Source organism: Pristiophorus japonicus, chromosome 12 (assembly GCF_044704955.1).
Source record: "Pristiophorus japonicus isolate sPriJap1 chromosome 12, sPriJap1.hap1, whole genome shotgun sequence".
NCBI classification, from domain to species: domain Eukaryota; kingdom Metazoa; phylum Chordata; class Chondrichthyes; family Pristiophoridae; genus Pristiophorus; species Pristiophorus japonicus.
In genome coordinates this window covers 105444421-105469132 of record NC_091988.1, presented here as the reverse complement: position 1 = coordinate 105469132, position 24712 = coordinate 105444421, and the positions used below count along the sequence as shown (strand labels likewise).

At 43.8% G+C, this 24712-nt stretch overlaps 1 protein-coding gene across 1 annotated transcript in view; it reads right to left on the bottom strand.

Annotated features, from left to right (window-relative positions):
* Positions 1-24712, bottom strand: part of LOC139277403 (rhodopsin) — a 188955-nt gene that overhangs the window by 9747 nt on the left and 154496 nt on the right. The window contains exons 2-3 of the mRNA XM_070895832.1: positions 5328-5496; positions 420-585 (exon numbers count right to left, since the gene is read on the bottom strand). Coding sequence (XP_070751933.1) covers positions 420-585; positions 5328-5496 — 335 coding nt within the window. The remainder of the gene's footprint in view (positions 1-419; positions 586-5327; positions 5497-24712) is intronic.

The following is a 24712-nucleotide window of genomic DNA, read 5'->3' as shown; positions in this document are numbered from 1 at the left end:
AAATTTTCTTGCAGCGTCTTTGCATCCTCCTCACAACTCACAATCCCACTGAGGTTTGTGTCGTCAGCAAACTTGAAAATAGTACATTTGGTTCCCTCATCCAAATTATTTATATATATTGTGAATAGCTGGGGCCCAAGCACTGATCCCTGTGGTACCCCACTAGTCACTGCCTGCCACCCCGAAAAAGACCTGTTTATTCCGACTCTCTGTTTCAGGCAGTGAGTTCCAGACCCTCACAACCCCTCTAATACTTCTACCAACTACTGTAAACCTATGCCCCGTGGTTATTGACCCCTCTGCTAAGGGAAATCGGTTCTATCCCTAGCTGCTAGAACAATTTCTGGTCTCAGAAAGTACTTGACTATAAACATGTACATCATCAGACAGAACTAACTGCGAAAAGGCTTTGAAGTCACCTCTTTGACTGTGCAGACCAGGCGTCCGTAGCAAAAGAATATAATGGTCAGAGGAATTGTGAAGTGGACGACAAACATGTAGATGACGAAGGACTCGTTATTGATTTCAGGTTTCAGGGTGTAGTAGTCGACCCCACATGAGCATTGCAGTCCCTCAGGGATATACCTGCAAAGTTAAGGAACACTTCAGGTTACAAGAATGAAAACAAATTTGCATTTATATAGTGCCTTTCACGACCTCGGGACATCCCAAAATGCTTCACACCAATGAAGTACCTTTGAACTTTAGTCACTGTTGTAATGTAGGAAATGTGGCAGCCAATTTGCGCACAGCAAGCTCCCGTAAATTGTTTTAGCGAGGTTGGTGAAGGGATAAATATTGGTCAAGACACCAGGGAGAACTCCATTGCTCTTCTCCGATCAATGCCATGGAATCTTTCTCTGAGAGAGCAAACGGCCCCTCAGTTTAATGCCTTATCCAAAAGACAGCATCTCCAACAGAACAACACTCCTGCAGTATTGTATTGATTGCCGTGAAGGAGTTCCAAGTAGAGCGCTTGCTTTGGGAGTCTCATGTCTGGCATGCGAACTATGTGGCCTGCCCACATTGTCCGCGTGCCAGACACGAGACTCCCAAAGCAAGCGCTCTACTCGGAACTCCTTCACAGCAAACGAGCCAAAAGTGGGCAGCAGAAATGTGACAAAGACACCCTCAAAGACTCCCTGATAAAATGCAACATCTCCACCGACACCTGGGAGTCCCTGGCCAAAGACCGCCCTAAGTGGAGGAAGAGCATCTGGGAGGGTGCTGAACACCTCGAGTCTCGTCGCCGAGAGCATGCAGAAAACAAGCGCAGGCAGCGGAAAGAGCGTGCGGCAAACCAGTCCCACCCACCCTTTCCCTCAACGACTATCTGTCCCACCTGTGACAGGGACTGTGGTTCTTGTATTGGATTATTCAGCCATCAAAGAACTCACTTCAGGAGTGGAAGCAAGTCTTCCTCGATTCCGAGGAACTGCTATGATGATGATGCTGATTGTATTGATTGTCATTCTGGATTTTGTGCTTTAGACTCTGGAGTGGGGCTTGAACCTATGACCATCTGACCGAGAGATCAGAGTGCTACCACTGACTCGCAACTGACACTCTCACACTGAATGTCTGAATGACATGTGTTTAAACAAATCTGTTGGGTTCTGCTTTAAGTCCCCTGTTAAATAGCATTTCATCTACTTTTGTTGGTAATGGCAATAGTGCACAAGCTAACAATTCAGGAGCTGGGAATTAAGTGAGATCTGATCCCTTTGAGAGTGTGGACATGTCGAGATCTAACTTATCTGAAAGGAAAGTATTGCTGTGAGATGGGCCCAGGGTTATGGAGGGTGTACTGGGATAGAAACATAGAAACATAGAAAATAGGTGCAGGAGTAGGCCATTCGGCCCTTCGAGCCTGCACCGCCATTCAATATGATCATGGCTGATCATGCAACTTCAGTATCACACTCCTGCCTTCTTTCCATACCCCCTAATCCCTTTAGCCGTAAAGGCCACATCTAACACCCTTTTGAATACATCTAATGAATTGAACTCAACAACTTTCTGTGGTAGAGAATTCCACAGGTTCACAATTCTCTGGGTGAAAAAGTTTCTCCTCATCTCGGTCCTAAATGGCTTACCCCTTATCCTTAGACTGTGACCCCTGGCTCTGGACTTCCCCAACATCGGGAACATTCTTCCTGCATCTAACCTGTCCAATCCTGTCAGAATTTTATATGCTTCTATGAGATTCCCTAAAGGCCCCGTCGATCCAATCTCTCCTCATTCTTCTGAACTCCAGTGAATATAAGCCTAGTTGATCCAGTCTTTCTTCATATGTCAGTCCTGCCATGCCGGGAATCAGTCTGGTGAACCTTCACTGCACTCCCTCAATAGCAAGAATGTCCTTCCTCAGATTAGGAGATCAAAACTGCACACAATACTCAAGGTGTGGTCTCACCAAGGCCCTGTACAACTGCAGCAAGACCTCCCTGCTCCTATATTCAAATCCTCTCGCTATAAAGGCCAACATGCCATTTGCTTTCTTAACTGCCTGCTGTACCTGCATGCCTACTTTCAATGACTGATGAACCCATGACACCCAGGTCTTGTTGCACCTCCCCTTTTACTAATCTGTCACCATTCAGATAATAATCTGCCTTCCTGTTTTTGCCACCAAAGTGGATAACCTCACACTTATACTGCATCTGCCATGCATTTGCCCACTCACCTAACCTGTCCAAGTCACCCTGCAGCCTCTTCGCATCCTCCTCACAGCTCACACCGCCACCCAGCTTAGTGTCATCTGCAAACTTGGAGATATTACATTCAATTCCTTCATATAAATGATTAATATATATTGTAAATAGCTGGAGTCCCAGCACTGAACCTTGCGGTATCCCACTAGTCACTGCCTGCCATTCTGAAAAGGATCCGTTTATTCCCACTCTTTGCTTCCTGTCTGCCAACCAGTTCTCTATCCACATCAGTACATTACCCCCAATCCCATGTGCCTTAATTTTGCACACTAATCTCTTGTGTGGGACCTTGTTAAAAGCCTTTTGAAAGTCCAAATACACCACATCCACTGGTTCTCCCTTGTCCACTCTACTAGTTACATCCTCAAAAAATTCTTGAAGATTTGTCAAGCATTATCTCCCTTTCATAAAACTATGCTGACTTGGACCGATCCTGTCACTGCTTTCCAAATGCCCTGCTATTACATCTTTAATAATTGATTCCACCATTTTCCCCACTACCGATGTCAGGCTAACTGGTCTATAATGCTCTGTTTTCTCTCTCCCTCCTTTTTTAAAAAGTGGGGTTACATTAGCTACCCTCCAATCCATAGGAACTGATCCAGAGTCCATGGAATGTTGGAAAATGACCACCAATTTCTAGGGCCACTTCCTTAAGTACTCTGGGATGCAGACTATCAGGCCCTGGGGATTTATCAGCCTTCAATCCCATCAATTTCCCTAACACAATTTTCTGACTAATAAGGATTTCCCTCAGTTCCTCCTTCTTGCTAGACCCTCGGTCCCCTAGTATTTTCGGGAGGTTATTTGTGTCTTCCGTAGTGAAGACAGAACCAAAGTATTTGTTCAATTGGTCTGCCATTTCCTTGTTCCCCATTATGAATTCCCCTGATTCTGACTGCAAGGGACCTACATTAGTCTTCACTAATCTTTTTCTCTTCACATATCTATAGAAGTTTTTGCAGTCAGTTTTTATGTTCCCTGCAAGCTTACTCTCGTACTCTATTTTCCCCCTCCTAATTAAACCCTTTGTCATCCTCTGCTGAATTCTAATTTTCTCCGTCCTCAGGTTTGCTGCTTTTTCTGGCCAATTTATATGCCTCTTCCTTGGATTTAACACTATCCCTAATTTCCCTTATTAGCCACGGTTGAGCTATTGCCATTTTATTTTTACGCCAGACAGGGAAGTACAATTGTAGTTCATCCATGTGATCTTTAAATGTCTGCCATCGCCTATCCACCGTCAACCCTTTAAGTATCATTCGCCAGTCTATCCTAGACAATTCACGTCTCATACCATCGAAGTTATCTTTCTTTAAGTTCAGGACCCTAGAATCTGAACTAACTGTGTCACTCTCCATCTTAATGGAGAATTCTACCATATTATGGTCACTCTTCCCCAAGGGGCCTCACACAACAACATTGCTAATTAACCAAGACTCAATCTAGGATGGTCTGCTCTCTAGTTGGTTCCTCGACATATTGGTCGAGAAAAATATTCCTTATACACTCCAGGAAATCCTCCTCCACCGTATTGCTACAAGTTTGGTTAGACCAATCAATATGTAGATTAAAGTCATCCATGATAACTGCTGTACCTTTATTGCACGCATCCCTAATTTCCTGTTTGATGCCATCCCTAACCTCACTACTACTGTTTGGTGGTCTGTACACAACTCCCACTAGCGTTTTCTGCCCTTTGATGTTTCGCAGCTCTACCCATATAGATTCCACATCATCCACGCTAATGTCCTTCCTTACTATTGCGTTAATCTCCTCTTGAACCAGTAACGCTACCCTACTTCCTTTTTCTTCCTGTCTGTCCTTCCTGAATATTGAATAGCCTTGGATGTTGAGTTCCCAGCCTTGGTTACCCTGGAGCCATGTCTCCGTAATCCCAATTACATCATATCCATTAACAGCTATCTGCGCAGTTAATTAATCTACCTTATTACGAATGCTCCTCGCATTGAGACACATAGCCTTCACGCTTGGTTTTTTAGCACACTTTGTCCTTTTAGAATTATGTATTGTGGCCCTTTTTGATTTTTCCCCTTGATTTCTCTGCCCTCCACTCTTACTTTTCTCCTTCCTACCTTTTGCTTTTACCCCATTTTTACTTCCCTCTGCCTCCCTGCATAGATTCCCATCCCCCTGCCATATTAGTTTAAACCCTCCCCTCGTGCTCGTATATGCTAGCAAACACTAGCACGAGGAGGATGAGTGTAGTTTATTGTGAGATGGGCCCAGGGGTATGGAGGGTGTGCTGGGATGGGTGTAGTGTATTGTGAGATGGGCCCAGGGGTATGGAGGGTGTGCTGGGATGGGTGTAGTGTATTGTGAGATGGGCCCAGGGGTATGGAGGGTGTGCTGGGATGGGTGTAGTGTATTGTGAGATGGGCCCAGGGGTATGGAGGGTGTGCTGGGATGGGTGTAGTGTATTGTGAGATGGGCCCAGGGGTATGGAGAGTGTGCTGGGATGGGTGTAGTGTATTGTGAGATGGGCCCAGGGGTATGGAGGGTGTGCTGGGATGGGTGTAGTGTATTGTGAGATGGGCCCAGGGGTATGGAGGGTGTGCTGGGATGGGTGTAGTGAATTGCAAGTGTAACTACCTGGACCATCCGACCAGCGGGGGGAAGGCACAAGCCATGGCCATGATCCATGTGGTGCTAACGCCCATCAAGGCATGTTGGCTGCCAAATCGGAAGTTGCTCATGGGTTTGCAGACAACCACATATCTTTCAATAGCCAGAATCACAAGGCTCCAAAGACTGATTTCACCTGTGGGAGAGAAATAGAGAAAAATCTGTCAGTCCTGGCACAGAAAGCACCCAATCAGTAACAGCATCGCCTCCAACAAACCCAATATGACATCATCATCTCCAACAAACCCAATGACATCATCACCTCCAACAAACCCAATGACATCATCGCCTGCAACAAATCCAATGACATCATCACCTCCAACAAACCCAATGACATCATCACCTCCAACAAACCCAATGACATCATCACCTCCAACAAACCCAATGACATCATCAATGTAATATGTAAGGACACGACAGTGGTCAACACAATGTCGTTGCGCATGCGCAGTTCCAATGGTCTCTTGGTTGTTCTTGCTGGATTTTGTAGTCAGCATTCATTTTGATAGATTAATGCAATCTTTGTAATTATTCAAAGTAAAGACACTGGCGGTTTCCAGTGATTTCTGTGGGGTTTCTGGTCGGCGATGTGACGGTTTGATGGTGGGGTCTGGCTAGGCTCCGGGTTCCTCACGTGGAGCTGGTGTGCTTGAGAAGCAAACACTCCTGGAGTCTGTCAACAAATCAGCATCCAGCCAGCTTGCAATGTCAGTAATAATCGACATGGCTGATGATGGTCTCATGTTCAATATCACCAACAGTCGAGAGGGCTTGGGGAAAAGAGATCGCCGCTGCCCAACTGAGCCCAGAGAGAAAGTTAACATTTTGAATTGCTGTTTCTCTCACATTATATTGAATTTCTATTGTTGTGCAGAATGCCTTTGCACAGCTTCTGGCAGCTTCCGGTAGCTTCTGTTTGTTGGCAGCAGTCACACCGAACATGTAATTGGAGTTGAAACTCTTTCCAATGAGATAATCAAATCTGCTCCCTGGTCAGTCAAACACTGCAGGTGTAGATACGATTAAAACAAACCCTACTGTACCAACATTGTAAGGATCGCAGGAAAACCATCAAACCCAATATTTTATTCATTGGGTATTCTAGTTTAGGAACTGATACAAAAAGGTCAAGAATTAAGGAAAATTTATCACCAAATTCTACCCACGAGTTCTTCAACAGTCTGTTGTTGAGCATTTAATTGAACTCTGAGCTGGAGGATTTAAACCAGTAGTCTCGGGACCAAGGGCATCGTGTTTATCTTTTTTAAAAACGTTATTATTTCAATTCACATTCACCCTCCTACTTTTGCACCCAAGTTACACCCAAAAAACTGACTCCAATTGTGTTTCAGCTTATCGCAAGAATTCTTCAATACGATCCAGACCCAGCTGGCTGTGTTTTCATTCTTGCTTAATTTAATTTATTTTTTGATGTTTTCCTCAAAACGCAGAAAATGCTGCTGTGCCTGCTGAGCAAAGAAACATGATGATTTATCGAGGGTTTCATGTTCTTATTAAAAATATATACAGAGCTGCCTATATAATATACAGTTCCTATACAACCATAATCCTAAAACAAACTTGAAAGAATTGTGCAATTTCCAGAGTGCATGTCTTGTGATCATTACCCTATTTTAACAAATTTAGCAACAAATATTTGTTGATATTTTGAAGACTGGGGACCTGGTACAGTTTGATTAATACAGCTGAAAATGGATTTATCTCCAAAATAAACATTTTAATCCGAGGGCCTAGACCCCACCTGTGAGTAACCCAATTTTCAATAACTGAAAATAACTTAAAAAAGAAACTATACGGAACCATTTGCTAATTACAGAAACATGGCTGAATGAGGGGCAGGTTTGGCAGCTAAATATTCCTGTTACAGGATTTTTAGACAAGACAGAGAGGGGGGTAAAAAAGGCGGGGGAGGTCGCGGTACTGATTAAAGAAACTATTACAGCAGTGCGGAGGAATGATATGTTAGAGGGATCATCAAATGAGGCCACATGGGTCGAACTGAAAAATAAAAAAGGGGCGATCATACTGCTGGGTGTGTATTATAGACCCTCAAACAGTGGGAGGGAGATAGAGGAGCAAATATGTAGGCACATTTCTGAGAAGTCCAAAAACCATATGGCAGTAATAGTAGGGGATTTCAACTATCCTAATATTGATTGGGACAAGCATAGTTTGAAGGGTATAGAGGGTGCGGAATTCTTAAAATGCATTCAAGAGAACTTTTTAGTCAGTATGTAACAAGCCCAACATGGGAGGGGGCAGTTCTGGATTTAGTTTTGGGGAATGAAGCTGGGCAGGTTGAAGGGGTATCAGTGGGAGAGTACTTGGGTGCCAGTGACCATAATTCAGTCAGATTCAAGTTGGTTATGGATAAGGACAAGGATAGACCAGGGCCCCGATATTGGTGGCCTTACCGCCCGCTGCCACCGAGTTTTGCCTCCGGTCTCCTCTCTTTGCCATTTTCCACTTGGGTTGGAGCAGGCGGGAGGGGATCACCGCCGGGAACTGCCTGCTGCTGGCTGCTGGCGGCCTAGTCATGCAAGTGGCCTCCTGCCCGCCCGCCTGTCAAGCTGCCAGATTGGTGCAGGCGGGAGTCAGCAGCAGCAAGGGGAAGGACCGCTACGTGGAGGCTGTTCTAATCCTGACGGGAAGTACGAAGAACGGAAAAAAAAGGCTAGTGAACATATTTAAAAACATTTTTTACAGCGACTAACCTGGATGGGGTCCCCTGAAGGTGTTGTGGTGGGTTTTTTTTGCTATGATTTTTCTTGACAGGTCTTCCACCCTCCCTGGGCCTGATTCCATCCTTGGCGGCACTTGGGCAGCAAGCGCCTTTACCGCCGAGGTTGCGAGCTGCTGTCCTCTGCTGCCCAGATTGACGGTGTACGTTGTTATTTGGCTGCCGGGCGGTAGTGCCACACTCTTTTGGAGGAATTGTCCCGGTACTGCAGGGAATCGAATACGGGTGATCCTCTGAACTAGTTTCGATTGCCTGGATCGGTCGGAGAGGAATTTTCACAGATTTTTTTCCCCAATAGGCCTGGGGTTTTATTTAATTTTTTCCCTCTCCCAGGAGATCACATGGCTCCGGTTGAGGTGGAGTGTAAAATGTTGCGATACATGGGGTATCGCAGTTGTGTGGGGCGGACTGGTTGGGCCGGATGCTCTTTACCTGTCCGCCATTGTTCATTGTTCATGGGTTTATATGTAACCTTCAGGACTGCTGACCGAGGGCCGTGTGGTTCTTTGTTGGCCGGCGCGGACACGATGGGCCGAAATGGCCGCCTCCTGTGCTGTGTTCTATGTTTCTAATTATATTGATGTAAAATAGTGAGTTTCTTCGTAAGCTTTTAAAACCCGCCTATAAGTGCCCTTGTGCCTAATAAAACCAGTACAATGTTTTAGATCCTCCTCAAATGAGCGTAATTAGTGGAACGTCACCATGGGGATTAATTCACCCTTTGGGTGAGTTTTGCGGGGTCAGCTTCTACCACAATGTTTTTTAAACTCGTGCAAAAGCTGCCCAAAGCTCAAGTTGTGCTGATTGCAACTTGTGCTGAAAATTCTGCAATGTTTTGCGAGTGGACACCCCAGAGTATGTTAGAGGCAGACAGTATCTGAATACAAAAGACTGTCAGAAAGGGATTTGAAAAAACGAAGTTACAACCCATGAAAAATGCAATGAACATAGAATAGATAATGTCTCGTTAAAAAGAATTAAATCAGTTACAAGATGACTTAACGGAGTAATGTGTTATTTATTCATTTAGATTAACCACAATATGTTGACATGTTATCATCACATTAGCAAGATGTCAACAGAACAAAACTCCGTGTGCCTTGCCCTGTCCAGCTCCGACCAGTGTTAGCAGAGCAAAACTACACAATTCAAAATCTCCCTGATGCGTCCTCACCTGAGTAACCACACCCACGATCACATGCTCACCATGTGCATTGTGTAAAACGAGTTAAAAGCGAGTAATACACCATTCTGCACGCTAGGCTTTAGAAACATTCCCCCGCCCATTCCCCCCCCCCGACTGAACATCCCCGATATTTGTACCTCTGGGATTTGCACCACCCCCCCCCGATTTACACCGCCCACAATTTTCAACCACCAATTACCCCCCCCGATTTACAATTTACACAAGATACTATATACACCAGGTGTGATTTACACCAGGTACGATTTACACCAGGTGTGATTTACACCAGGTGCGATTTACACCAGGTGTGATTTACACCAGGTGCGATTTACACCACGTGTGATTTACACCAGGTGCGATTTACACCAGGTGCGATTTACACCACGTGTGATTTACACCACGTGTGATTTACACCAGGTGTGATTTACACTACGTGCGATTTACACCAGGTGCGATTTACACCACGTGTGATTTATACCAGGTGCGATTTACACCAGGTGTGATTTACACCAGGTGCGATTTACACCAGGTGCGATTTACACCAGGTGTGATTTACACTACGTGCGATTTACACCAGGTGTGATTTACACTACGTGCGATTTACACCAGGTGCGATTTACACCACATGTGATTTATACCAGGTGCGATTTACACCAGGTGTGATTTACACCAGGTGTGATTTACACTACGTGCGATTTACACCAGGTGTGATTTACACTACGTGCGATTTACACCAGGTGTGATTTACACTACGTGCGATTTACACCAGGTGCGATTTACACCACGTGTGATTTACACCAGGTGCGATTTACACCAGGTGCGATTTACACCACGTGTGATTTATACCAGGTGCGATTTACACCAGGTGTGATTTACACTACGTGCGATTTACACCAGGTGTGATTTACAGCAGGTGAGATTTACACCAGGTGAGATTTACACCAGGTGCGATTTACACCAGGTGTGATTTACAGCAGGTGAGATTTACACCAGGTGAGATTTACACCAGATGCAATTTACACCAGGTGTGATTTACAGCAGGTGAGATTTACACCAGGTGAGATTTACACCAGGTGCAATTTACACCAGGTGTGATTTACACCAGGTGCGATTTACACCAGGTGAGATTTACACCAGGTGAGATTTACACCAGGTGTGATTTACAGCAGGTGAGATTTACACCAGGTGAGATTTACACCAGGTGCGATTTACACCAGGTGAGATTTACACCAGGTGAGATTTACACCAGGTGCGATTTACACCAGGTGTGATTTACAGCAGGTGAGATTTACACCAGGTGAGATTTACACCAGGTACGATTTACACCAGGTGCGATTTAAACCAAGTACGATTTACAACAGGTGCGATTTACAGCAGGTGTGATTTACACCAGCTATAATTTACACCAAGTGAGATTTACACAAGGTACGATTTACACCAGGTGCGATTTACAACAGGTACGATTTACACCTGGTGAGATTTAAACCAAGTACGATTTACACCAGGTACAATTTACACCAGGTGAGATTTACACCAGGTACGATTTACACCAGGTACAATTTGCACCAGGTACGATTTACACCAGGTGAGATTTACACAAGGTACGATTTACACCAGGTACAATTTGCACCAGGTACAATTTGCACCAGATACGATTTACACCAGGTACGATTTACACCAGGTGAGATTTACACAAGGTACGATTTACACCAGGTGCGATTTACACCAGGTGAGATTTACATCAGGTACAATTTACACCAGGTGCGATTTACACCAGGTGGGATTTACACCAGGTGGGATTTACACCAGGTGAGATTTACAACAGGTTCGATTCATACCAGGTATGATTTACATCAGGTGAGGTTTAAGCCAGGTACGATTTACACAAGGTGCAATTTACACCGGGTGCGAATTACACCAGGTACGATTTACACCAGGTGCGATTTACACCAGGTATGATTTACACCAGGTGTGATTTACACCAGGTACGATTTACACTAGGTATGATTTACACCAGGTGTGATTTACACCAGGTACGATTTACACCAGGTATGATTTACATCAGGTGTGATTTACACCAGGTGAGATTTACACAAGGTACGATTTACACCAGGTACGATTTACACCAGGTATGATTTACATCAGGTGTGATTTACACCAGGTGAGATTTACACCAGGTACGATTTACACCAGGTGCGATTTACACCAGGTATGATTTACACCAGGTATGATTTACATCAGGTGTGATTTACACCAGGTGAGATTTACACCAGGTACGATTTACACCAGGTGCGATTTACTACCAGGTACGATTTACACCAGGTATGATTTACATCAGGTGTGATTTACACCAGGTGAGATTTACACAAGGTACGATTTACACCAGGTGTGATTTACACCAGGTACGATTTACACCAGGTATGATTTACATCAGGTGTGATTTACACCAGGTGAGATTTACACAAGGTACGATTTACACCAGGTGAGATTTACACCAGGTACGATTTACACCAGGTATGATTTACATCAGGTGTGATTTACACCAGGTGAGATTTACACCAGGTACGATTTACACCAGGTATGATTTACACCAGGTGCGATTTACTACCAGGTACGATTTACAGCAGGTGAGATTTACACCAGGTGAGATTTACAGCAGGTGCAATTTACACCAAGTGTGATTTACAGCAGGTGAGATTTACACCAGGTGAGATTTACACCAGGTGGGATTTACACCAGGTGTGATTTACAGCAGGTGAGATTTACACCAGATGAGATTTACACCAGGAACGATTTACACCAGGTGCGATTTACACCAGGTGAGATTTAAACCAAGTACGATTTACAACAGGTGCGATTTACAGCAGGTGTGATTTACACCAGCTATAATTTACACCAAGTGAGATTTACACAAGGTATGATTTACACCAGGTGCGATTTACAACAGGTACGATTTACACCAGGTGAGATTTAAACCAAGTACGATTTACACCAGGTACAATTTACACCAGGTGAGATTTACACCAGGTACGATTTACACCAGGTACAATTTGCACCAGGTACGATTTACACCAGGTGAGATTTACACAAGGTACGATTTACACCAGGTACAATTTGCACCAGGTACAATTTGCACCAGGTACGATTTACACCAGGTACGATTTACACCAGGTGAGATTTACACAAGGTACGATTTACACCTGGTGCGATTTACTACCAGGTACGATATACATCAGGTACGATTTATACCAGGTGCGATTTACACCAGGTGAGATTTACATCAGGTACAATTTACACCAGGTGCGATTTAAACAAGGTATGATATACATCAGGTACGATTTACACCAGGTGGGATTTACACCAGGTGGGATTTACACTACGTGCGATTTACACCAGGTGTGATTTACACTACGTGCGATTTACACCAGGTGTGATTTACACTACGTGCGATTTACACCAGGTGTGATTTACACTACGTGCGATTTACACCAGGTGCGATTTACACCACGTGTGATTTACACCACGTGTGATTTACACCAGGTGCGATTTACACCAGGTGCGATTTACACCACGTGTGATTTATACCAGGTGCGATTTACACCAGGTGTGATTTACACTACGTGCGATTTACACCAGGTGTGATTTACAGCAGGTGAGATTTACACCAGGTGAGATTTACACCAGGTGCAATTTACACCAGGTGTGATTTACAGCAGGTGAGATTTACACCAGGTGAGATTTACACCAGATGCAATTTACACCAGGTGTGATTTACAGCAGGTGAGATTTACACCAGGTGAGATTTACACCAGGTGCAATTTACACCAGGTGCGATTTACACCAGGTGAGATTTACACCAGGTGAGATTTACACCAGGTGTGATTTACAGCAGGTGAGATTTACACCAGGTGAGATTTACACCAGGTGCGATTTACACCAGGTGAGATTTACACCAGGTGAGATTTACACCAGGTGCGATTTACACCAGGTGTGATTTACAGCAGGTGAGATTTACACCAGGTGAGATTTACACCAGGTACGATTTACACCAGGTGCGATTTAAACCAAGTACGATTTACAACAGGTGCGATTTACAGCAGGTGTGATTTACACCAGCTATAATTTACACCAAGTGAGATTTACACAAGGTACGATTTACACCAGGTGCGATTTACAACAGGTACGATTTACACCAGGTGAGATTTAAACCAAGTACGATTTACACCAGGTACAATTTACACCAGGTGAGATTTACACCAGGTACGATTTACACCAGGTACAATTTGCACCAGGTACGATTTACACCAGGTGAGATTTACACAAGGTACGATTTACACCAGGTACAATTTGCACCAGGTACAATTTGCACCAGGTACGATTTACACCAGGTACGATTTACACCAGGTGAGATTTACACAAGGTACGATTTACACCAGGTGCGATTTACTACCAGGTACGATATACATCAGGTACGATTTACACCAGGTGCGATTTACACCAGGTGAGATTTACATCAGGTACAATTTACACCAGGTGCGATTTACACCAGGTGGGATTTACACCAGGTGGGATTTACACCAGGTGAGATTTACAACAGGTTCGATTAATACCAGGTATGATTTACATCAGGTGAGGTTTAAGCCAGGTACGATTTACACAAGGTGCAATTTACACCGGGTGCGAATTACACCAGGTACGATTTACACCAGGTGTGATTTACACCAGGTACGATTTACACCAGGTACGATTTACAGCAGGTGAGATTTACACCAGGTGAGATTTACACCAGGTGCAATTTACACCAAGTGTGATTTACAGCAGGTGAGATTTACACCAGGTGAGATTTACACCAGGTGGGATTTACACCAGGTGTGATTTACAGCAGGTGAGATTTACACCAGATGAGATTTACACCAGGTACGATTTACACCAGGTGAGATTTAAACCAAGTACGATTTACAACAGGTGCGATTTACAGCAGGTGTGATTTACACCAGCTATAATTTACACCAAGTGAGATTTACACAAGGTATGATTTACACCAGGTGCGATTTACAACAGGTACGATTTACACCAGGTGAGATTTAAGCCAAGTACGATTTACACCAGGTACAATTTACACCAGGTGAGATTTACACCAGGTACGATTTACACCAGGTACAATTTGCACCAGGTACGATTTACACCAGGTGAGATTTACACAAGGTACGATTTACACCAGGTACAATTTGCACCAGGTACAATTTGCACCAGGTACGATTTACACCAGGTACGATTTACACCAGGTGAGATTTACACAAGGTACGATTTACACCAGGTGCGATTTACTACCAGGTACGATATACATCAGGTACGATTTATACCAGGTGCGATTTACACCAGGTGAGATTTACATCAGGTACAATTTACACCAGGTGCGATTTAAACAAGGTATGATATACATCAGGTACGATTTACACCAGGTGGGATTTACACCAGGTGGGATTTACACCAGGTGCAATTTACACCAGGTGCAATTTACATCAAGTGAGATTTACACCAGGTGGGATTTACACCAGGTGAGATTTACAACAGGTTCGATTAATACCAGGTATGATTTACATCAGGTGAGGTTTAAGCCAGGTCCGATTTACACAAGGTGCAATTTACACCGGGTGCGAATTACACCAGGTACGATTTACACCAGGTGCGATTTACACCAGGTATGATTTACACCAGGTGTGATTTACACCAGGTACGATTTACACCAGGTATGATTTACACCAGGTGTGATTTACACCAGGTGAGATTTACACAAGGTACGATTTACACCAGGTATGATTTACACCAGGTGTGATTTACACCAGGTGAGATTTACACAAGGTACGATTTACACCAGATGCGATTTACACCAGGTACGATTTACACCATGTGCGATTTACACCAGGTACGATTTACACCAGGTGTGATTTACACCAGGTACGATTTACACCAGGTGTGATTTACACCAGGTACGATTTACACCAGGTATGATTTACACCAGATGTGATTTACACCAGGTACGATTAACGCTAGATGCGATTTACACCAGGTGCAATTTACACCAGGCGAATTACACCATGTGCGATTTACACCAGGTGCGATTTACACCAGGTACGATTTACAACAGGTGAGATTTACACCAGGTACGATTTACACCAGGTGTGATTTACACCAGGTACGATTAACGCCAGATGCGATTTACACCAGTTACGAATTACACCAGGTGCAATTTACACCAGGCGATTTACACCATGTGCAATTTACACCAGGTGCGATTTACACCAGGTACGATTTACAACAGGTGAGATTTACACCAGGTACGATTTACACCAGGTGCGATTTACACCAGGTGAGATTTACACCAGGTGCGATTTACACCTGGTGTGATTTACAGCAGGTGAGATTTACACCAGGTGAGATTTACACCAGGTGCAATTTACACCAGGTGAGATTTACACCAGGTGAAATTTACACCAGGTGTGATTTACAGCAGGTGATATTTACACCAGGTGAGATTTACACCAGGTGCGATTTACACCAGGTGAGATTTACACCAGGTGAGATTTACACCAGGTGCGATTTACACCAGGTGTGATTTACAGCAGGTGAGATTTACACCAGGTGCGATTTACACCAGGTGCGATTTACACCAGGTGAGATTTATACCAAGTACGATTTACAACAGGTGCGATTTACAGCAGGTGTGATTTACACCAGCTATAATTTACACCAAGTGAGATTTACACCAGGTACGATTTACACCAGGTGCGATTTACAACAGGTACGATTTACACCAGGTGAGATTTAAACCAAGTACGATTTACACCAGGTACAATTTACACCAGGTGAGATTTACACCAGGTACGATTTACACCAGGTACAATTTGCACCAGGTACGATTTACACCAGGTGAGATTTACACAAGGTACGATTTACACCAGGTACAATTTGCACCAGGTACAATTTGCACCAGGTACAATTTACACCAGGTGTGATTTACACCAGGTACGATTTACACCAGGTGAGATTTACACAAGGTACGATTTACACCAGGTGCGATTTACTACCAGGTACGATATACATCAGGTACGATTTACACCAGGTGCGATTTACACCAGGTGAGATTTACATCAGGTACAATTTACACCAGATGCGATTTAAACAAGGTACGATATACATCAGGTACGATTTACACCAGGTGCGATTTACACCAGGTGGGATTTACACCAGGTGCAATTTGCACCAGGTGCAATTTACATCAGGTGAGATTTACATCAGGTGGGATTTACACCAGGTGAGATTTACAACAGGTTCGATTAATACCAGGTATGATTTACATCATGTGAGGTGTAAGCCAGGTACGATTTACACAAGGTGCAATTTACACCGGGTGCAAATGACACCAGGTACGATTTACACCAGGTGCGATTTACACCAGGTATGATTTACACCAGGTGTGATTTACACCAGGTACGATTTACACCATGTACGATTTACACCAGGTGCGATTTACACCAGGTACGATTTACACCAGGTGTGATTTACACCAGGTACGATTTACACCAGGTGTGATTTACACCAGATGTGATTTACACCAGGTACGATTAACGCCAGATGCGATTTACACCAGGTGCAATTTACACCAGGTCCGATTTACACCAGGTGCGATTTACACCAGGTACGATTTACAACAGGTGAGATTTACACCAGGTACGATTTACACCAGGTGCGATTTACACCAGGTGAGATTTACCCCAGGTGAGATTTACAACAGGTTTGATTTACATCAGGTGCGATTTACACCAGGTACCATTTACACCAGGTGCGATTTACATCAGGTGGGATTTACACCAGGTACGATATACATTAGGTACGATTTACACCAGGTGCGATTTACACCAGGTAGGATTTACACCAGGTGCAATTTACACCAGGTACGATTTACACCTGATACGATTTACACCAGGTACGATTTACACCAGGTGAGATTTACAACAGATTCGATTTACACCAGGTACGATTTACACCTGATACGATTTACACCAGGTACGATTTACACCAGGTGAGATTTACAACAGATTCGATTTATAGCAGGTATGATTTACATCAGGTGTGATTTACACCAGGAACGATTTACATATGGTGAGATTTAAGCCAGGTGTGATTTACACCAGGTACGATTTGCACCAGATACAATTTGCACCAGATACGATTTACACCAGGTTCGATTTGCACCAGGAACGAGTTATACCAGGTGCGATTTACACCAGGTACGATTACACTATGTAGGATTTACACAGGGTGTGATCTACACCAGGTACGATTTACACCAGGTGTGATTTACACCAGGTACGAATTATACCTGATACGATTTACACCAGGTACGATTTACACCCGGTACGATTTACACCAGGTGCAATTTACACCAGGTACGATATACACCAGGTGCGATTTACACCAGGTACGATTTACACCAGGTGCAATTTACACCAGGTGCGAATTACACCAGGTACGATTTACATCAGGTACGATTTACACCAGGTACAATTTACACCAGGTAATATTTACATCAGATATGATTTACACCAGATACTATTTACACCAGGTACGATTTACACCGGGTGCGATTTAGAACGGGTGCGATTTTCACCAGGTGTGATTTACACCAGGTACTATTTACATCAGGTACTATTTACACCAGATACGAATTACACCAGGTGCGATTTACACCAGGTGTGATTTCCACCCGGTACGATTTACACCAGGTGCGATTTACACCAGGTACGATTAACGGCAGATGCGATTTACACCACGTGTGATTTATACCAGGTGCGATTTACACCAGGTACGATTTACACCACGTGTGATTTATACCAGGTGCGATTTACACCAGGTACGATTTACACCAGGTGTGATTTACACCAGGTAAGAATTACACCAGGTGCGATTTACACCAGGTACGATTTACACGAGGGGCGATTTACACCAGGTAAGATTTACACCTGGTATGATTTACACCTGGTATGATTTACACGAGGGGCGATTTACACCGGGTACGATTTACATGAGGGGCGATTTACATCAGGTACAATTTACACCAGGTGCGATTTAAACAAGGTATGATATACATCAGGTACGATTTACACCAGGTGCGATTTACACCAGGTGGGATTTACACCAGGTGCAATTTACACCAGGTGCAATTTACATCAGGTGAGATTTACACCAGGTGGGATTTACACCAGGTGAGATTTACAACAGGTTCGATTAATAACAGGTATGATTTACATCAGGTGAGGTTTAAGCCAGGTACGGTTTACACAAGGTGCAATTTACACCGGGTGCGAATTACACCAGGTACGATTTACACCAGGTGCGATTTACACCAGGTATGATTTACACCAGGTGTGATTTACACCAGGTGCGATTTACACCAGGTATGATTTACACCAGGTGTGATTTACACCAGGTGAGATTTACACGAGGTACGATTTACACCAGGTGTGATTTACACCAGGTACGATTTACACCAGGTGTGATTTACACCAGGTACGATTTACACCAGGTGTGATTTACACCAGATACGATTTACACCAGGTATGATTTGCACCAGATGTGATTTACACCAGGTACGATTTACACCAGGTGCGATTTACACCAGGTACGATTTACACCAGGTGTGATTTACACCAGGTACGATTAACGCCAGATGCGATTTACACCAGTTACGAATTACACCAGGTGCAATTTACACCAGGCGATTTACACCATGTGCGATTTACACCAGGTGCGATTTGCACCAGGTACGATTTACAACAGGTGAGATTTACACCAGGTACGATTTACACCAGGTGCGATTTACACTAGGTGAGATTTACTCCAGGTGAGATTTACAACAGGTTTGATTTACACCAGGTACGATTTACACCTGATACGATTTACACCAGGTACGATTTACACCAGGTGAAATTTACAACAGATTCGATTTACACCAGGTATGATTTGCACCAGATGTGATTTACACCAGGTACGATTTACACCAGGTGCGATTTACACCAGGTACGATTTACACCAGGTGTGATTTACACCAGGTACGATTAACGCCAGATGCGATTTACACCAGTTACGAATTACACCAGGTGCAATTTACACCAGGCGATTTACACCATGTGCGATTTACACCAGGTGCGATTTGCACCGGGTACGATTTACAACAGGTGAGATTTACACCAGGTACGATTTACACCAGGTGTGATTTACACCAGATACGATTTACACCAGGTATGATTTGCACCAGATGTGATTTACACCAGGTACGATTTACACCAGGTGCGATTTACACCAGGTACGATTTACACCAGGTGTGATTTACACCAGGTACGATTAACGCCAGATGCGATTTACACCAGTTACGAATTACACCAGGTGCAATTTACACCAGGCGATTTACACCATGTGCGATTTACACCAGGTGCGATTTGCACCAGGTACGATTTACAACAGGTGAGATTTACACCAGGTACGATTTACACCAGGTGCGATTTACACTAGGTGAGATTTACTCCAGGTGAGATTTACAACAGGTTTGATTTACACCAGGTACGATTTACACCTGATACGATTTACACCAGGTACGATTTACACCAGGTGAAATTTACAACAGATTCGATTTATACCAGGTATGATTTACATCAGGTGTGATTTACACCAGGAACGATTTACATATGGTGAGATTTAAGCCAGGTGTGATTTACAGCTTGTATGATTTGCACCAGATACGGTTTGCACCAGATACGATTTACACCAGGTTCGATTTGCACCAGGTACGATTTATACCAGGTGCGATTTACACCAGGTACGATTACACCATGTAGGATTTACACAGGGTGTGATCTACACCAGATACGATTTACACCAGGTGTGATTTACACCAGGTACGAATTATACCTGATATGATTTACACCAGGTACGATTTACACCAGGTGCAATTTACACCAGGTACGATATACATCAGGTACGATTTACACCAGGTGCGATTCACACCAGGTACGATTTACACTAGGTGTGATTTACACCAGGTACGACTTACACCAGGTATGATTTACATCAGGTACGATTTACACCAGGTGCGAATTACACCAGGTGCGATTTACACCAGGTACGATTTACACCAGGTAATATTTACATCAGGTATGATTTACACCAGGTACTATTTACACCAGGTCCGATTTACACCGGGTGCGATTTAGAACGGGTGCGATTTTCACCAGGTGTGATTTACACCAGGTACTATTTACATCAGGTACTATTTACACCAGATACGAATTATGCCAGGTGCGATTTACACCAGGTGTGATTTACACCCGGTACGATTTACACCAGGTGCGATTTACACCAGGTACGATTAACGGCAGATGCGATTTACACCACGTGTGATTTATACCAGGTGCGATTTACACCAGGTGCGATTTACACCACGTGTGATTTATACCAGGTGCGATTTACACCAGGTACGATTTACACCAGGTATGATTTACACCAGGTAAGAATTACACCAGGTGCGATTTACACCAGGTATGATTTACACCAGAGACGATTTACACCTGGTGCGATTTACATGAGGTGCAATTTACACCAGGTACTATTTACACCAGATGCGATTTACAGCAGGTAAGATTTACACCTGGTATGATTTACTCATGGTATGATTTACACCAGATACGATTTACACCTGGTGCGATTTACACGAGGGGCGATTTACACCAGGTACGATTTACACGAGGGGCGATTTACACCAGGTACGATTTACACCAGGTACGATTTACATCCGGTACGATTTACGCCAGGTGTGATTTACACCAGGTGCGATTTACACCAGGTGTGATTTACACCAAGTACGATTTACGCCAGTTACGATTTACACCAGGTGCGATTGACACCAGGTACGATTTACACCAGGTGCGATTTACACCAGATGCGATTTACACCAGGTGTGATTTACACAAGCGACTATTTACACCAGGTGCGATTTACACCAGGAACGATTTACACCAGGTGCGAATTACACCAGGTACGATTTACACCAGGTACGATTTACACCAGGTACGATTTACACCGGGTGCGATTAAAACCGGTACAATTTACAGCAGGTACGATTTACACCGGGTGCGATTTACACCAGATGCGATTTACACCAGGTGTGATTTGCACAAGGTACGATTTACACCAGGTGCGATTTACACCAGGTACGATTTACACCAGGTGCGAATTACACCAGGTACGATTTACATCAGGTAAGAATTACACCAGGTGCGATTTACATCAGGTACGATTTACACCAGGGACGATTTACACCAGGTGCGATTTACACCAGATACGATTTACACCTAGTGCGATTTACACGAGGGGCGATTTACACCAGGTACGATTTACACGAGGTGCAATTTACACCAGGTACTATTTACACCAGATGCGATTTACAGCAGGTAAGATTTACACCTGGTATGATTTACACCTGGTATGATTTACACCAGATACGATTTACACCTGGTGCGATTTACATGAGGGGCGATTTACACCAGGTACGATTTACACCAGGTATGATTTACACTAGGTTTGATTTACCCCAGGTACGATTTACACCAGGTGCGATTTACCCCAGGTACGATTTACGCCAAGTACGATTAACACCAGGTGCGAATTACACCAAGTACGTTTTACCCCAGGGATGATTTACAGCAGGTGCGATTTACAACAGATTCGATTTACACCAGGTGCGATTTACACCAGGTGTGATTTACACCAGGTACGATTTGCACCAGGTACGATTTACACCTGGTGCAATTTACAGGAGGTACTATTGACACCAGATGCAATATATACCAGGTACGATTTACACCAGGTGTGATTTACACAAGGTAAGTTTTACACCTGATACGATTTACACCAGGTGCAATTTACACCAGGTACTATTTACACCAGATGCGATTTACACGAGGGGCGATTTACACCAGGTGAGACTAATACCAGGTGTGAGTTACACTAGGCACGATATACACCAGGTGTGAATTACACCAGGTACGATTTACAACAGGTACGATTTACTCCAGGTACGAATTACACCAGGTACGATTAACGGCAGATGCGATTTACACCAGGTGCAATTTACACCAGGTACGATATACATCAGGTACGATTTACACCAGGTGCGATTCACACCAGGTACGATTTACACCAGGTGTGATTTACACCAGGTACGACTTACACCAGGTATGATTTACATCAGGTACGATTTACACCAGGTGCGAATTACACCAGGTGCGATTTACACCAGGTACGATTTACACCAGGTGCAATTTACACCAGGTATGATATACATATGGTGAGATTTAAGCCAGGTGTGATTTACAGCTTGTATGATTTGCACCAGATACGATTTGCACCAGATACGATTTACACCAGGTTCGATTTGCACCAGGTACGATTTACACCAGGTACGATTACACCATGTAGGATTTACACAGGGTGTGATCTACACCAGGTACGATTTACACCAGGTGTGATTTACACCAGGTACGAATTATACCTGATATGATTTACACCAGGTACGATTTACACCAGGTGCAATTTACACCAGGTACGATATACATCAGGTACGATTTACACCAGGTGCGATTCACACCAGGTATGATTTACACCAGGTGTGATTTACACCAGGTACGACTTACACCAGGTATGATTTACATCAGGTCCGATTTACACCAGGTGCGAATTACACCAGGTGCGATTTACACCAGGTACGATTTACACCAGGTGCAATTTACACCAGGTACGATATACATATGGTGAGATTTAAGCCAGGTGTGATTTACAGCTTGTATGATTTGCACCAGATACGATTTGCACCAGATACGATTTACACCAGGTTCGATTTGCACCAGGTACAATTTATACCAGGTGCGATTTACACCAGGTACGATTACACCATGTAGGATTTACACAAGGTGTGATCTGCACCAGGTACGATTTACACCAGGTGTGATTTACACCAGGTACGAATTATACCTGATATGATTTACACCAGGTACGATTTACACCAGGTGCAATTTACACCAGGTACGATATACATCAGGTACGATTTACACCTGGTGCGATTTACACGAGGGGCGATTTACACCAGGTACGATTTACATGAGGTGCAATTTACACCAGGTACTATTTACACCAGATGCGATTTACAGCAGGTACGATTTACACCAGGTACGATTTACACCAGATGTGATTTACACCAGGTAAGATTTACACCTGGTATGATTTACACCTGGTATGATTTACACCAGATACGATTTACACCTGGTGCGATTTACACGAGGGTCGATTTACACCAGGTACGATTTACACGAGGGGCGATTTACACCAGGTACGATTTACACCAGGTACGATTTACATCCGGTACGATTTACGCCAGGTGTGATTGACACCAGGTGTGATTTACATCAGGTGTGATTTACACCAGGTGTGATTTACACCAGGTACAATTTACACCAGGTGTGATTGACACCAGGTACGATTTACACCAGGTGCGATTTACACCAGATGCGATTTACACCAGGTGTGATTTACACAAGGGACTATTTACACCAGGTGCGATTTACACCAGGAACGATTTACACCAGGTGCGAATTACACCAGGTACGATTTACACCAGGTACGATTTACACCAGGTACGATTTACACCGGGTGCGATTAAAACCGGTACAATTTACAGCAGGTACGATTTACACCGGGTGCGATTTACACCAGATGCGATTTACACCAGGTGTGATTTGCACAAGGTACGATTTACACCAGGTGCGATTTACACCAGGTACGATTTACACCAGGTGCGAATTACACCAGGTACGATTTACATCAGGTAAGAATTACACCAGGTGCGATTTACACCAGGTTCGATTTACACCAGATACGATTTACACCTGGTGCGATTTACACGAGGGGCGATTTACACCAGGTACGATTTACACGAGGTGCAATTTACACCAGGTACTATTTACACCAGATGCGATTTACAGCAGGTACGATTTACACCAGGTACGATTTACACCAGATGTGATTTACACCAGGTAAGATTTACACCTGGTATGATTTACACCTGGTATGATTTACACCAGATACGATTTATACCTGGTGCGATTTACATGAGGGGCGATTTACACCAGGTACGATTTACACCAGGTATGATTTACACTAGGTTTGATTTACCCCAGGTACGATTTACACCAGGTGCGATTTACCCCAGGTGCGATTTACGCCAAGTACGATTAACACCAGGTGCGAATTACACCAAGTACGTTTTACCCCAGGGATGATTTACAGCAGGTGCGA